The following is a 17,660-nucleotide window of genomic DNA, read 5'->3' on the forward strand; positions in this document are numbered from 1 at the left end:
AAAGCAGCATTAAAAAAAAAAATCACACTGTGAAGTATGCATAGCCAGGCAGCCAGATATGTCCTTAAAGTTATCAACAGAAGCGTAAGGGGCTAGGTGTGAGTATTTGTGTTTAGCATAAAACAAGGCATCATTTTAAATAGCACCTCAATTTGTCAGAAATGACATGATTAAAGCAGAAAATGAACTGAGAAGAACTAGAATCTTCAGCCTGAAGTATGGGGAAATTACAGACCTGGCACAATTCCCATTCAAGTCAATGGAAGCACTCCCTTTGATTTCAGGGAGAGATGGAACAGGCCCTAAATTTGCGTGCTAATCATGCAATTTGTAGAAAAGCCAGAGTGCATTTATTAGCATAGAGCAGCTTCATCATCTCCTCAGATACAAACTTCTCTCTGTGTCTATTCACCAAACTCAGAATGATCCTTTACATTCTGATCATCTCTTTCTCCCAGCTTCCTGCCCGTTTCTTCTCTGTAGGAAGGAACTGATTCTCACTGTTTCCAGTTATGGGTATATTTGGGATTGTAAACAAGGATTAATCTTAAGGGCAGGCAACAATCTGGTTACAAATTAGATACAAATCCTGCAGTCCTTACTCAGACATTACAAAGTCAAAACTCCCATTGAAGTTGACAGCAGCTGAGCCTGAATAAAGATTGCAGAATTTAGCCTCAGGTATCAGAATTTATCTTGAAATAAACCAAAATGTTTCCAAAAGAGGCCAGCGTTCTGTTCCTATTTGGGTCCCTGGATGGAGCGAGTAAGAAGATGCATTTATTTGCATTAATGCATCTGCAGTATAATGTGCCTTTGGAAAACCAACAGGAATAATTACTACCAGTTTAAACACCATAGGCTGTAAATGTAAGAGATGCAATTCTCATAGGAACTAGTGATTTTCTCTACAAACTAATTCTCTCAACACCCCTAACATGTATGCATGCATTTACTGAAGAAAATGGCACTGATAGGTTGTAGGAGTTCCTGGCTCCAAATCTGTGCTCATTCCACTACTCTATACTGTCTCTCACTTCATACTAGGGCTATTAGAATCTATTGATTTATCAAACAAATACAAAAGGGCATTCTACTGATATGATCACCTCTTCAGTGCTGCCTGGCAGAGGCCAGGTTCTACAGCTGTTACCTGCTTATTATCCTTCCACATTAGCGTCAACAGGAGCTTTGCAAACATAAGAACTGCAAAATCAGGTCTTGGCATCACAAAGTACGGCTCTGTGTGGTAAGCTGTAGTTACCCACTTCCCTTCTTTGAAAACCCATGCATGTCCAGTGAGCGCAACCAGCTGGACAGTGATGTCATTCTCAAAGGGCAGTATTTCTGAGAATTTGCCACAGTAAAAATTAATCTGCAAGTTTCTGACTCTGCAATGTCATATGTACAGATCCACAAGTCCTTGTGTTGCCTGTACTTATTTACAACACCGATGTTAAAAATAATCCAGTCTGTGATGGTGTCCAGCAATTTTTCAACAAGGGTGCATAGATCAAATTAACCATACTCACTAAAAATTATTCTGGACAACTGGGATTCTTCAAAAGCGACAAGGAGTCCTGTAGCACCTTATAGACTAACAGATGTATTGGAGCATAAGCTTTCATGGGCAAAGACCCACTTCATCAGATGCAAAGTACGGCTTTCTGATGCATCTGACAAAGTGGGTCTTTGCCCACGAAAGCTTATGCTCCAATACATCTGTTAGTTTATAAGGTGCTACAGGACTCCTTGTCACTTTTGCAGATCCAGACTCACATAGCTACCCCTCTGATACGTGGGATTCTTCAGAATCTCCCAGATCTTCTGTGGATATTATTTACCAGCAGTTCCAGACTACAAAATTACACCTGCTTGGGTAAATTATGAAGTTAAGTGGCCCTTCAAATGCAATTCTTTAAAGGCCAAACCCTTGTGTCATCTTTGTAAAATTATCATAACTACAAAATACCTTCGGTCAAACTCTGCACTCGGGTGCACATACATATAAATTTGGAGCAACTTCAGTAACAATCTAGATTTACATCAGTCTGAAAGTAGAATTTGCTCTTAATTCAGTCATATTAAATTCCATGGTATCCAAATACCTCTTCCATAAAAAGTGGTTTGCTTACTAAGGCAGAAATTTCTGGCCATAAAAAATAATCAACTGCAAATATGCAAAACAAAAGTTACCAATTACAGTCAGACTCAGTCCCTTACTCCTAAGGACAAGATTCTGCCGCTCATGCTCCTTTTGAGTAGCACCATTGCACAAACAGCCTTGTAGATCTCAGTAGGGTAATTCAGGGCAGAATCTGACCCTAGATTGCTATCTCCTCTTTTCTAAGAATCAAGGAATTCCAGCACAAGACAGAGGATACGATACGTTCACGGTCCAGATAACATGTCAAATGCATATGGATTAAGTCATAAAACTGCTTATTTTTCCAAGTTAAAGTAACTCCATAAGTACTTGTATCAGTTGATACAAAGAAGCTTTCCAGATTCATCTCTCTCAAATGCTCAGTCTGCTGTGACACTCAATTTTATTCTTATACATACCCATGTTAAGAAAAAAAAAATGGTCGGAAGCATTAGATTTTCTAGGACCCTGGTTATGATTTTGTCTACATTTCACTTAAAATAAGTTCCTCCTTGTCCTCACATAGCCAGTCAGATGAAAGGTCTTGAAGGGATCCTTAGGATAAGACAGAGCAACTAATTTAGAGACATTTTACCCAACATGTGCTGTAAAAATGAAAACTTTTTCCATGCAGATATTTGTTGATTTGTAATTCAGTCTTTTTATATATGAATACTAACAAAAGGTGTGTCAAATGCTACTTTTAACATCATCCATATGTAACGGTACACAATTTCAGTGTTTGATATCATAAAGGAAAGGAAAGAAAACGCTGTGTATCAAACAGCAAATGCCTATGCCTGCAGAAACAGCAGGACTCAAATACCACTGAGGAGAGATACTTGACTTGAAAGTTTAAAACTTAGGGCTTTTTGTAGGATTTTTTTAATGTCCTTTTTAAACAAGATTCTGGGATTTTGGAAAAGGGAATCCCTCTGGAAGCAGATGAGTCACCTATGGTAAAAGAGATATGACACAAACATTATGAACAGTGAATATTGTGCCCATACCTATATTTCATGCCAGTCTGCTTTGCAGTTGATTCTTTTAAAGAGATATGGTGCTGAGGGGTAAATGTCCCCAAACTGCGAGCAATAATAGCCACCGTCCGGAATTTTGCCCGGGCTGCACTCACTACATTTGGAGTAGTGGTGTTCTGTTTGCTCATAAGCCTGTCTTCACCATTTCGATTCTTCAAATTATGTTCTGTACAAGCTATGGAAACTTGCATTGCTCCTGCAATAAACCTTTATTCTAAATCCAAATCTTAGAGCGTACTCAAACCTTCTCACGCTCTGAGAGCAGGGCTATAGGATTCTGAATGGCTGGAGATTTTAGTCCCAAATGCTGCTAAACAAGTCTCCTGATCCAGTCTCAAAAGATGACTGAAAGTAGTAGAAGCAGCAGTGGTAGACGGTGCAGGCAGAGAAGAACAGTACGGTGTCCCTGGGATACAAGTAAACAGATAAGCACTGAACTTGGTAAAGCAAGCAACAGAGCAGACAGCTTGATTTTCAAATCTTCCTTTGAAAAAAAAAATCTACTGCTTAGACAAAAACATCCAGCTAGTCAAGTGCTTTCAGAAACATAAAGCTGTACCTTCATGATAAATCACAAGAAGCAACATCCACTCTGTCTTGATGCAGGCTTGCATCTGCTTGCTGGCTTTAAATCAATGCAGGCATACTGCAAGATGTATCTTGAACACCCTCTGGATCACAAAATGCTGAACAGGCAAGCTTTGGAACCGAAGAAACATCTAATCACAAGAAAGTCTCTACAGACCAGGAATATCCATCTATTTTCTTTGTCTGATGCTGCAGAATACAACATCTAATCAGGACCCTTTTCACACATGCTTAGTTTCAAGCCCTGTGAAGGTGAAGCTGAAAGTCTGCACCGATATGGTTTTGCAGCTGCTCCGTGAAACATGCAGAGCTCCCTGTAAGAAGCTTGCAGAAAGCATGGGAATGGTTGCTTTTTCTTTTGTGTGCAACATAGAGACAGGCACTAGAAGCACATTCTTCCCATAAAAATAATTGGCAGAACTGCTAATCAAGGAGAGGGCTCATCACAGTGACAGTACAAATTGATGTTAAAACATGCTAGACAGACAACTGGGGGGAAATGCTCTGCTAACGTGTGCTGGTGAATTAACACATTAATCCCTTGTCTGGCACACTAAGATACTGCGTTAAATCCCATGTTATCAGCATGCCACAGTTAATCTTTTTTTCATATGAGAGTTTCAGCTAAATTAGCTATGGCACAAACTCTTCACAACTTGCTGCAAATCAGGTTGTAATTAAACAAGGAAAGAGTAGCACAGCACTGACAAGTCATGGACTACCCTCTGCCATACTATGGAGCCATATTTTTAAAAGGGTGTGAATGCTGGGCACATCAAGGGGGGGTACGTTCGAATGGCTGAGTTGTGAACGTAGTCTGGGGGGAGGCACATAAAACCTGTTTTCAGAAATGCAAAGGACCCCCTCACGCTATGCTTAAGAACTAGTCACAGGCCAAGTAGATGTAAAAACAGATATATAGATTCTAATTAGCCCTCCAGTGGCTGCTACCAATCACTACACCTTTAAAGAGATGAGAATGTGGAGCATGAGGAGATGGGGCAGAGCAGTGGTAGGAGATAGTAGAGTCTCCGGGCTCATCTAGACTACGCTGAAGTTTCAAAAGGATATGAAAATTCTGTGGGAATTTGCATATCTTCTTCCAATCTCACTTTCGAAGCAGATCTTGGAAAGTGAAAGTAGTGGGGATGTGGTTTTTTTTGGCAACCCTCCCTTTTTCGAAAAGCCACTCTTCCTCAAAAAATAAGGTTTACACGGCATTTGCATATCCTCTTTTGAAACTTCAACGTAGTCTAGACATAGCCTCAGACACCGTGTTGATGAGTACGGGTGCTGGAACAATTTTTATAGTGGGGGTGCTGAGAGCCATTGAACCAAACAATAAACTCTGCATATGATGGAAACCACGTGGAGCCAGGAGATGCGGCAGCACTCCCAGCTCCTCCAGCTCTAGCAACTGTGGTGAGGAGCATAGGAACTGCAACAGGGTTATGGATTAGATGTGGAAGAGACACAGGCTCTCTGTATGGGTTTGTGGGAGGGGGAAAAAAGATTCCGAGGATGGAAAAGATTGTGGGAGATAGAAGCAAGCAAGAATTTTGGAGGTGGCGCTAGAAGCCAGCACAATATTGAGGTAAATGAGTTAGAGGAAGACAGTAGTTCAGAAGCACAGGAAGGAGCTACAAAGGGGTAGCTGTGTTAGTATGTAACTAGAAAACCTTAAAAAACAATGAACAGTCTTGCAGCACCTTAGAGACTAACAAAACATGTAGATGGGATCATGAGCTTTCATGGGCACAACCCATGGCATTGTCTTCTTGATAACGAGCCTCAGCCAAGTATCGGCATATGCAGCTGCCGTTGGCCCTTGTCAGCAATAGGTTGTGTCCTCAGCCCAGCTTTCAGACCCATTATCAGGCCTTTCCTTCCATAACCAGCTCCCAGACAACTGCCAGTCTCCCACAATCTCTGGCACTTCCCCAAACTGGTCCCCTTCTGACCTATTGCAGCCCTTCCCTTTCCTGTGCTGGAGGGGTTATGGAGCCCCTCTGCTGGCTGGATGTTGGTCTGGTAGTAAACACAGTGCTCAGTAATGGGCCAACAGGGTCATTACAAAATGATCATGCGTCCTCTGCCTCGTTTCACACAACTCAAGTGCCACCCTCTCAAAGGTCACAATGAGATACCTGGCCCTCTTCTTCCTTAGGCATCTTGATCAACAATGAATCAGTTAAGTATATGAACATTTAAATAACGATTTAATGCTCCAGTTTTAATTCCCCTTATTTTCATACCATGGGGAGTCAAGCAGCAATCAATCATGCTCAGGTCACGTTTTCAAAGCCATCAGGGCTAGATTCTTAAAGAAAAGAAAGTAATGGCTCTGCAATACAAAGCAGCAGTGTCCACAAAACCAACCCACTGAAAACTCATTCACAAGCCCACCTCATTGAATCCTAGCGCTTGCATTGTATTTGTTTAGGGATGCAGCAATTAAAATGATAATGACCTGGAAGCAAATATTATGAACCATGTAGGAGTGGGGCTCACAAAGTAGGGCAGTTTCACTCAGCCAGAGTAGGACAGTTTCTGAATCCTAGCCTCTCAAGAGCTCAGGCAAGTGATTCCTTAACTGTTGGGAGGCTTGCAGGTATCTTGTGACTGCTTTTCCACAGAAGTTCTGCCAAGAATCTTCTCCATTCCCTCCTCCTAGCCTTTCTGATACATATTTAAAGTAATAAACAGTCTAGAGAGTAAATAAAAGGACAAAACAAGAACAAGTGGCACCTCGCATACACTTGTGACTGCATGGACCAGCATGGGGACAGAGGTGAGCATGCCCTGAAGAAGCACAAAGAAGCAGGCAGTAAATCTTCAAAATGCCTGCATTGCAAGCACACTTGAACTCCAAGGGTACATATAAACTACATGGCTTCGTCGACAGAGCCATGTAGAGTAGTGTACTCGATAAAGGGAAATGAAGCGGCAATTATTTAAATAATCGCTGCTTCATTTACATCAAAATGGCTGCCGCGCTGTGCCGATAAGCTGTTTGGTGGCACAGCGCGGTAATCTGGACGCTCCGCGATCAACAAGGGAAGCCCTTGTCGACCGCCCCGGTAAACCTCATTCCACGAGGCATAACAGGGCGGTTGACAAGGGCTTCCCTTGTTGACCACAGAGCATCCAGATTACCATGCTGTGCCACAAACAGCCAATCGGCACAGTGCGGCAGCCATTTTGATGTAAATGAAGCAGCGATTATTTAAATAGCCGCTTCATTTCCCTGTGTCTAGAAATCTCATCTACATGGCTCCGTCGACGGAGCCATGTAGTCTAGACCTATCCCAAGTGTACATATAATGCCAACAGGCATCGGCTATAGGGTGGGATTGAACCTGGGACTTCTTAAGATTAGTATATAGGCCTCTACTGCATGAGCTAAAAGCCACATGCCTCTGAGCTAAGGCTGTTGCAGACTCACTCATCTCTAATAGGTCTAGCTGATGCTAGATGTGGATAGAGCTCCTCCACAAAGCAGACATAGATTACACCAGGGTTGGGGGCCACTGATCCACAGAAAGATCAGTCAGGAGCTGCACACAAATGATAAGAATTGTTCTTGTTATTTTTCAAAATGGGGAGGTAAATTCTGTAAGCATAATTAGTTGCATCACCAGCAGCACCTTGAGGTCCCCCAACCAAGATAAGGGCCACATTGTGCCTGGCTCTGTACAAAACACAGGGTAAGAGACAGTTCCTGTCCTGCAAAAGCTTACAATCTAAATGAAACAGAAGCCGGCCTGGTTTGATGGGTTAAAGGCCAAGTTAGAGTTAAGCGTTGTAAACCTTACTCTCTAATGCAGAAGTGAGCTTTGAGCCTGGCAGGTTAGAAGTCTAACATGCCAACATCTGTTACTAAATACACAAGTTATAAAAATGTTATTTTGCAAGCTTATTTCAGGGCAGGTATCTGATGTTTACCATAGATCTAAGTGTAGTCCCCTTACTAAAGGTGACTCTGCTTGTTCTCTGGGAAAATCCTGTGTGCTGCAATCTAGCCCCAGAGACTACAATTCCCATGAGCCCTTGAGGAAACCAGGAAGGAAGTGGCTCTTTGTTTTGGGGGTCCGTCTCTCTCCATGTGTGTGGAGAGAGACTCAGCAGTCTGTGGACTCTTCCCTTTGTTTTTGGAAAAAAAGAAGCCAGGCTGCTGTGGAGGAGTTTTATCCAGTCCCGGAACTGTTAAGTTGCAGCTACGGACAGATTCAGAGCCTTTGGGACTGGAATCTAGCAGGCTGCTTCTGACTGCCCTTTGGCTGTACCTGTGGCTAGAAGTACTACTCTGCACCCAGCACACAGAAGGAGACTAGAATCATCCACTCCAGCTGCAAAATCTTAAAGCACACCCACACAAGCAAGTGTATGGTATTGTGAGTCCAGAACAGTGCACACTCTGGGCTGGGATAAATGGTGGCAGTGCAAATGCCAGATAGATAAGTTCCTATTATTTCTGTGTACTTTGTTAATGTTATTCACTGTTAATCTGTTAAACTCTGTTTCTTTAAGGTAAGTAAAGGTTGTTCATTCTACTGTAATCTATCAGATGTATATTATTTATGATTTGTAATTGTTGTTCTGGAGCTAGATCCAGATTATTGCTGGAATAATTTTATTCCTGGAGGCTCCTGAGGCACACCCTTAATTGTCTATGGGGCCAGCCAGGAGGAGGCACCGCCATTGTATGTTCTTTATGAGCAAGGGACAACAGCAAGGGGGTGGATAGGGTTTCCCCAACTAAATAACATCACCACTGGGGTACTCAGGATCTCCTTTTATGTTAAAACCATCAGGTGCCCAGGCACACCTGTAAGTGTAACCTGCTCCCAAGTAACCCAGGGAGGAAAAAGGGGATTACCTAAGGAAGAGCAGCAAAGCACTGTCAGAGGACAGAGTAACATGATCATCCCAAACTCAATGGCTACGTCTACACTGGCCCCAAATTCCGGAAAAGGGATGCAAAGCAGGTAAGTCAGCATAGGGAAATCCGCGGGGGATTTAAATATCCCCCGCGGATTTAAATAAACATGTGCGCCGCTTTTTTTCCGGCTTGGGGAAAAGCCGGAAAAAAGCGTCTAGACTGGCGCGATCCTCCGGAATAAAGCCCTTTTCCGGAGGATCTCTTATTCCTACTTTCAGGTAGGAATAAGAGATCCTCCGGAAAAGGGCTTTATTCCGGAGGATCGCGCCAGTCTAGACGCTTTTTTCCGGCTTTTCCCCAAGCCGGAAAAAAAGCGGCGCACATGTTTATTTAAATCCGCGGGGGATATTTAAATCCCCCGCGGATTTCCCTATGCTGACTTACCTGCTTTGCATCCCTTTTCCGGAATTTGGGGCCAGTGTAGACGTAGTCAATTTGTTTAGAATTGAGTGTATTGTTTTAAGATTTGAAAGGAGTAAATCTAGTATCATGATGATACCACAGACACGTGCTTTCTGTAGCAATGGAACAGCCACTCTCTAGAGCACAGAACTCTTTTAACATTTGGTGTTAAAAGCTTTCAACCCAGATCACCTTATGCTAACAGGCCATATGTTAAACTGAGAAAATTAGAGTTGAGATATTTAAATTGGAACACAGACAGGCTTGAATAATCTATTTACAGTTTTAAAAACCTGTTACTAGAGTATGAGAGAGGCATAAAAAAAGAGCTCAAACTCTTGCACCTTCCCCTACTTGCAACTCACATATCCTGGGACTAACACAGCTACCACGTATTACTAGCACAGCATTTTAGAGTTAATACATTTGAACCTCTTTAATCCAGCAACACTGGGGAATGGGGTTTGCTGGATTAACCATTTTGCTGGCTCAAAGAGGAAGTGAGGGGGTTTAGGAGTAGGGCACTTTACCTGGTGCTCCGCGTCCTATGTTGCTCTCAGGCACTGGCCCCTGCTACTATGGGAGCGGCGGGGAAAAGCCTCCACCAGAGTATGTCACTATACTGCTGTTACCCCAGCTAGAGGCAGAGAGAGAGGGAGTGCACAGAGTAGCTTCCGCTTCCACCCACCAGGATATGTACACCAAGGATGTTCATGAGTAAGAACATGTTCATGTTCTGGAGCACAGAGGTTATAGTGTATAGCAGGAGTAGGGAACCTTTTTTGGACTAGGGCCATTGACCCATAGAAAAATCAGGCAGGCACGGGATAGCAGGGGCTGGAGTGCCAGCACAGGTTCCCCAGTGCTGGGGGGGCTGGATCTAGGCAAGCCAGGGACCACATCTGGCCCCTGAGCCTTAGGGTATGCACCAAACACTATCTAAAGAGCATTTTAAAACAACCACAGGAATATTAGGGGACAGAAAATAATCCTTGGTGCATTGCATATGGAATTGTTGAAAGGCATGGCTCTATGACTCTATTACTATAAGCACATAGTTTCAAATATACTTTGCTTATAAGCACGGGGATAGCAGAAACAGTTGAATGTCAGGTAAAACGAGATCTCTCTCCCAAAAAATGTTACAATATCTTCAGCGGGGGAGGAAACTGTATGACAGGGAGAGCAGCGTAAACTAACCTTTTTTATTTTCTTTGTGTGACTTATTCTGCCACCCTTATTCATGTGGAGTAGCACGTTACACTGTGAGTAATACCAGCGGTAATACTTTGACCCTCTCAAAGAATTGTAACAGATTGCTGAGGCGTGATTTCCCTTTACAAAAGACAAGCTGACTCTTCCAAGAAATTGTGTTCAGGTATGTGTCTGATCATTCTTTACTGTAATTTCAACCAATTGGCCAGGTACTGAAGTTAGGCTTAGCAGTCTAATTGCTAGGATCACCTCTGGAGTCTTTTTTTAAAAATTGCCCTTACATTAGCTATCCTCCTGTCATCTGGTATGTTTAAGTGATCATTACATGTCACATTAATTCGTTCTGCAATTTCACATTGGAGTTCCTTCAAAACCTGACTCCTACCTGGTCCTGGTGACTTATTACTATTCAACATACCAATTTATTCCAAAGCCTCCTCTATCAACAACACAGTCTGGGACAGTTCCTCAGATCTATCAGCTAAAAAGAATGGCTCAGCTGTGGGAATCTTCCTCACATCTTCTGCAGTGAAGACTGATGAAAAGAATTCATTTAGCGTCTATGCAACAGCCTTTCTTCCCTCAGTCCTCCTTTAGAACCTGATCACCTAATGCTCCCACTGATTGGTTGACACCATTCCTGCTTCTGATGTACTTTAAAATTTGCTATTAGTTTGAATATTTGGTTAGTTGCTCTTCAAAATCTCTCTTTTTTTTTTTTGGACTGCCTAATTATAACTTTTATACCTGCCAGTTTATGCTCCTGTCTATTCTCAATAAGCTTTGACTTCCAATTTTTAAATGACACCTTTTTCCATCTAACTGCCTCTTTTACTTTTAACTGCGGTGGGATTTTTTTTTTTTGGCCCTTTCACTGTTTTTTTTTTAAGGGTATACGTTTAATTTGAGCCTCTACATACACATACTGTCTTTAAAATGTTTCCACGCAGCTTGCAGGCATTTTAATCTTGTGACTGTTTCTTTTAGTTTCCCTTTAACTGGCTTCCTCATTTTTGTTCTGTTCTCCTTTTTTGAAGTTAAATGCTACTGTGAGGGCCTTCTCTGGCATTTTCCTCCAACACAGATGTTAAATCTAATGACATTGTGGTCACTATTAGTGAGTTGTTGAGCTGTATTCACCTCTTGGACCAGAGCCTGTGCTCCACTTAAGACTAAAGCAAGAAGAACCTCTCCCTTTGTGGGTTCCATGACTGGCTGCTCCAAAAAGAAGATATTAATGGAGTTTATAAATTGTATCTTTCCTTCCCATCTTGGGGTGACATAGACCCAGTTAATATAGGGATAGCTGAAGACCCCCATTATTTTTGTGTTCTCTGTGTTTACACCTCTCTAATCTCCCTAAACATTCCAATCACCATCCTCATGAAGTGGTTGGTAGAATATTCCTACCACTGTGCTCTGGTTCTTCAAGGATGGAATTTCGATCCATAGACATTTTATGGTACAGTTCAATTAATTTAAGATTTTTACTATGTTTGTGTCTTTGCTCTTTTTCACGTATAGAGTTACTCCCTCACCAACCTATTCTGTCATTCCTATGTACTTTGTACCCTGGTATTTTCGTGTCCCATCATTCCAACAAGTTTCTGGGATGGCCATTACATCAATATCCTCATTCTGTACTAGACACTATATTACCATTTCCTGATGCTCCCTTGCTCCTAAAGAGAAATAACTTACTGCAACTTGTAAGTACTGGGTGCATCGGTGGAACTGGAGAAGGGACCCAAGCCAAGGCTATGTTCAACCTCCACTCTTCACTCCCATCCCACTTGCTCAAAAATGGTATTAACTAGCCAGGTAGCTTGTCCCTGAAGCTATGAGGAGAGAAGTGAAGAGACTAGCACAAAGTGGTGCATTTACTGATGGCCCCTGAAGAGTACAAAAATGGACCACAGACTTCCCTACACTTAAATAGCTCATTGGCATCATGAACACCAACATCTTACCAATTTTCTCTCCATATCCAGAAATACATCATCATTCCACTGTAAGTCACAGAGGCCGATCTACTTCAGCCAGCCTCCAAAATATTTACCAGGCAGAATCCATCACATATTAGTCAGTCCACATATCACACCATAGGATAGGAGTCCTATGGACAAAGCTCCCTGACGATAGTTATTAATGTACTTTATAGAAACATAACAATGCTTATTCTGACATTCAGACACTCATTTTCTATCTTGTCTCAAACTGCATTTCCAGTGCTTTTCATGTTTAAAGATTCTGACAGTGCTGTTCTAATATAACTAATATTGGTTGACAATCTGAAGACTGTCTTAAGGGACAGTGGGGGTGGGGCTTATTGGGGGTTACACATAGTGCTTGTATGTGAAGTAATCCTAGGTATTTTGCAAAGGCTCACATGCAGATGAAATGCTCACCCTGTTGTCTCCAGAAGCTAATAGAAATTAAACAAAACTAAAACTTAGATTAAGCAAAAAAGTATTGCCAAAAACTCTTCATCCTAAAGCCAGCTATCCCTTTTGACCAGCCGTTAGCAGGGAGACACAACACACACTGAACAGTAGGTGGCACATGCAGCTATAGATGTTCACATCACAGAGGCCTGGCTGAGTCCCCAACTGCCAACCTGGGTCCCACCCAGCACACCCCTTCAGCACATCAACAGTCTCTTCCGGCTGCCTAAGCTACAGCCCCTCTAAAGCTGGTGTCATGGCCATGTGGAGCTGGGCTCTGCCCATGCTCCAGAGCCAAAGGTCCTATCCATTCTCCATATGTTTCGGGGGGCGGGGGCTGGAGGCACACACTGCCATTTCCCCTCCTTCCCCTGTGCTTCCACCAAGTCCAGGGAAGGCTGGGCTGTGCACCGCCACCTGCTGAGGGAGAGGTGGCCTGCCCTTACAGTGGGGGTGGGGGACAGGTACGTGGTTCCCATGGAGCCCTGGGTGGCAGGGACAGGAATTTGGGCAGAAGGGGTAAGGGAGGCTTGCCTCCCCAAGCCCAAGATTCACCTACTGCTCATAACTGAGTGTTACTTTTTAAAAAGGTCACAACTTTGCCTCCTGTTTTGTGCTTTTTGCTCTGGGCAGACAGAGTTAAATACTAGGTTACACATTTGCGTGACAATAGAGGTCCCCGCAAGTAACTTGGAGTGAAAAATGGGGCAAGTAAAAACATGGGTCTACAAATGCTTAAACAGACCAGATTTTTAAAAAAATATCGTCCCTAAATGTCTAATTACAACCTACCAGAGCAAGAATATTTTAAAATAAAATGCAGAATTGTGTCCCTACGTAACCTACTGCTCATAGAAAAAGAAATTTAGATTAAGTCTCAAAGAGATGTCATGGCCCCCAGCAGTACTTAGCTACAAAAAGCTCATTCAAGGATGCAGTTTCAGACTTACCCATCAGCTTCCTAAGGTCTCTCAAATCAATCCTTTTGCTTTTTTTTTTTAAACACTTACTTCCCTACCTATCAGTTTGGTGTATTGTCTGAGAAAACATTCAGATTCCTTCCCCCTGCACAAATAGTCAAATCACCCCTTGCCTCAAACTGAAAATGCAATTGAAAGCAAATATTCTAGAACACAGAAGAGCTAATTATATTTCCTTGTTTTCCTTTTTCTATTTTCTCTGTTACTACTACTTATTATTTGTAATTTGGGACAATGCACTTATTGTTGTACCAACACAAACAGACAAAGGAGAGAGGATGCCCTGGGAAGTTCAGAAGCAAGAATAGTTCTGTTTTAGATGTATTTATTATAAACGTGCTGATCTGCTCCCAAGTCCATTTCTCTGCTCAGGATTCTGGGGAGGGCTGAAATAGTCAGAGGGTCAGTTGTGTGGAGGTCCCTGGAGAGAAAATTTTCTTCAGACAAGATGTGCCCAGCACTCCCCTGGGATATGCCTTCACTTTGAGTGGGAAGGTTGTAAACTCTAACTGGATTAGCTGTGTTTGAGATAGTACACTAAAAGAGTGTGGCGGCTCAACTGGTACAAGCAGTGAAGCGAGCTAGGATATACCTTCTGTCTTGATGGATGCATATTTAGAGCAGCTGCCCCTTCCACTGCTCACTCCATCACAGCTACACTCTATTTTTAGCATGGTATCTCAGTCACAGCTATCATAAACATACCATATTTAGAATGGTTCTTCAAGCTGAAATTTACACCCCAGCTCCATGATTAGGCATATCTTTGGGTGCAGTTCTAGCTAATCTAAGTACTTATATAGCCCTCACCACCATATTGTCTGAGTGCAGTTGAAATAATCAATAAGCAAGTGCTCTCCTCTATCTCCAGGGATCACCTGAAAAGTCGAATAGTTTAGAATGCTGAGAAACAGTTCTAATTGCTCTGTAGAATGGAACTGTCCATTTTCATAGGCGATGTCTAGACTAAAATGATTTGTCAGAAAAAGGTATGCTCCACAATTAGCATACCTTTTTCTGATAGTTTTTGTGGAAGTGGCTTTTCTGAAATTTGGCCTGCCTACACTGAGCTATTTCAGAAGAGCCCTTCTTCCTCGTGGAATGAGGAAGACAGGGCTTCTGAAAGAGTGTGTCTGCTCTTCCGCGCAGAAAAAAAGAGTGCAGCAGCAAGCGGAAGAGCAAACACGTTCCCTGGTATCCTGGAAAAAACCCCGTAGTACAGACATAGCCTTACAGACCTAGTCAGTTTTGTAGTTTGTCTTTTAAACATATGGATCCAAGTTCTCTGTACTGAATGAGCATGTAGGCACATCATTCCCTGGATGACACATCACCATACAAACATCACAAGCCAATATAATCCCTGTGTGGCTAGGAGATAGTTAAGACTAGGACTAAGCCCAAAAAAAAAAAATCCTCTAAGGATCATCCTTAATGTTACAGACAAGTGCCAACATTACCCCTATCAGCTTAATCTGTTCTTTTCAACAAAAACAAATTTGTGATGGGCACATCCTGAGTTGATGGATTCTCTTTATAAAAAATTGGAATGAGACTCTTCTACCCACACACAGGCTACAGGGATTTGTGTAAGCCTCAAAGAAAAGTAAGAGGGCTCATGACTAAGCTCCAAGTCTCTACTGGGATGTTTTGACTGATGGTACAATATCATCATGATATGCTGTCATGTTGTTATTAATGGTCCATTTCAGTGTCACAGGATTTTAAAAATAATAAATTTCAATATTATGAGTATTTAAATCTGAAATTTTGCTGTGTTATAGTTGGAAGGGGTTCTGACCCAAAAAGGTTATGAGGAGGGAGAGTGCAAGGTTATTATAATGGGGTTGTAGTACTGTTATCTTTACTTCTGTGCTGCTGCTCATGGTGGCACTGTCATCAGAGCTGGGTAGCCAGAGAGTGGGGACTATTGGCTGAGAGCCCAGCTCTCAAGGCAACACTACACCAGCAGCAGCGCAGAAGTAAAGGTCGCAGTACCATACCAGATCATCCTTACTTTTGAGCTGATGCTGCTGGCAGCTCTGCCTTCAGAGCTGGACACCCAGCCAGCAGCTGCTGCTCGCCCGACACTCCGCTCTGAAGGCTGTGCAGATATAAGGATGGCAATACCATAATCCCCTAAAATAACCTGATGATTCCCCTCACACATACAGTCTCTTTTGTGTCAGAACCCCCAGTTTCAGAAATGCTGTTTTCCTGTGTGACATCTGTTTAATATAGGGTAAAAGCACACAAAACACCGTCATTCCTGGGGAAGACTAGATTTCATGATCCATGACAATTTTATGGTTGTGAATTTGGTAAGACCCTAATTATTGCCCTCTGCAGTTTAATTGAATTAATTAAGAGCTGAGTGCTGCAGTGTCATCAATCTATCATCCTAATGGTACCTAAACAGTAATCATCATCAATTTCCTTAACTAGTTAAAGGTTTTGGATTGTAAACAGCAGTCCATATTCATATAGCTGTCCAAGATAAGGGTGCAGTGTCAGCCATTTTAAGATACTGAATTGAAGTTTTACTTGGTTACTAAGCATGAATTCGGCATCCACAGGGCAAGAAAACAACACTCAAAAGCATTATCTTCATAACACCTATTATAAGGTTAACTATATAACAGCAGTGGGAATAGGGCCAGAACCTCTAGCCAAGTTCAAAGCAGCTAATAATCCATCTGCGTTATAGCTAGGAAAATGGACAGAAATGAAGGGTTGCTATTTCAGCTAAAAGCATGTGTTTGGAACACTAAGTGCCCTATTTTGCCTTCCGTTATGCTAAATTTAAAGTAGCTCAGCAGAAATCAATGGATTCTTATAAAAAAGAGTGCAAGCGAGAGCTGAATCAGGTCCTCCTTTTCTCCAAAAAACCTCTCCTATAAAAATGTAAGGCTCTCTTAATGAATCAGTCAGAAAGAACTGCTAGTAGATTCTTATGAAAATCAGTAATTTAACATTTCAAGTGGCATATTTCAATATTTTATTTTCCAATTGCATGTCGGAACATCCATCAAAGTTACTTCATTTGGCACTGGAGGAAAGTCTTGTGTATACGGCACTGCTGGGGGATTCAGGAGAGGTGAGATCAGTTTCAACTTGATTTCCTGTGTGATCTTGGGCAAGTCACTGGACCTCCTCGCTCAGATGGGGAGAGCGGGTCTTCTTCACCTCACAGAATCAAACTGGTATTTCATTAATCTCTGTGAGGTATTCACAGACTATGTCAGCAGAAGCAGTATGAGTCCCTGGATAAGAAGGCTGGAGACAAATGCACAGTTCAGTGGAACCTCTCTGGTCTGAGATTCTCTGGTCTGGCAGCCAGGCTGGGGTGCAGTTGGGCCAGTGTCCAGGAGCCCAGTTGCCAGGACCGACAGTGAGGTCAGCAGCGAGGAGGGGTATCCTAGAGACCGGGGCTGGCTGCTGGTAGAGCCCAGAGGCCGGCTACAGAGGTACCCATATTGATCTCCTTTGGTCCGGCAAAGACCCTCGTTCAGGACCAGTCAGGTTCCAAGGGTGCCAGACCACGGAGGGCCAACTATATCATGCTTCACAATCTTCCTTCTTTGGCTTAAATTGGCTGTTTACAGGGTTCTTGAAGGATTTTGTATTTGATCTCTGAAGTTTTTACTAGGACATCTTCACCTGGGCTTTAGAAGCATCTATTATTCACCATCAGAAATAAAGCCACACTGACAGGTACATACCAATGCACTGGACTTCTCCTGTCTCACCCCTTTAAATACTGCCTAATTGTTGTTTTGGACTCAGTATTTTCTGTAGCTTGCTTTTGATTTAATCTGTTGTTGTTCTACTCAAAACAGAGCAGATGTGCCTCTGAACTGCTGACGTGCAATGCCAAGTTACCAGGTGTTAACAGGCTCTTTT

The 17,660-nt window shown here is 42.5% G+C and overlaps 1 protein-coding gene across 3 annotated transcripts in view; it reads right to left on the bottom strand.

Annotated features, from left to right (window-relative positions):
* The window catches only part of KCNAB1 (potassium voltage-gated channel subfamily A regulatory beta subunit 1), a 245,173-nt gene that overhangs the window by 181,828 nt on the left and 45,685 nt on the right, over positions 1-17,660 (bottom strand). The window contains exon 1 of one of the 3 annotated variants that reach the window (XM_006123476.5): positions 3,157-4,155. The exons of the other annotated variants lie outside the window; for them this stretch is intronic. Coding sequence (XP_006123538.3) covers positions 3,157-3,377 — 221 coding nt within the window. The 5' untranslated portion in view covers positions 3,378-4,155. Of the gene's footprint in view, positions 1-3,156; positions 4,156-17,660 lie in introns of those variants that run through there. 3 annotated transcript variants of the gene reach the window in all.

The sequence above is a fragment of the Pelodiscus sinensis genome, chromosome 10 (assembly GCF_052426305.1).
Source record: "Pelodiscus sinensis isolate ZL-2025 chromosome 10, ASM5242630v1, whole genome shotgun sequence".
NCBI lineage: Eukaryota > Metazoa > Chordata > Testudines > Trionychidae > Pelodiscus > Pelodiscus sinensis.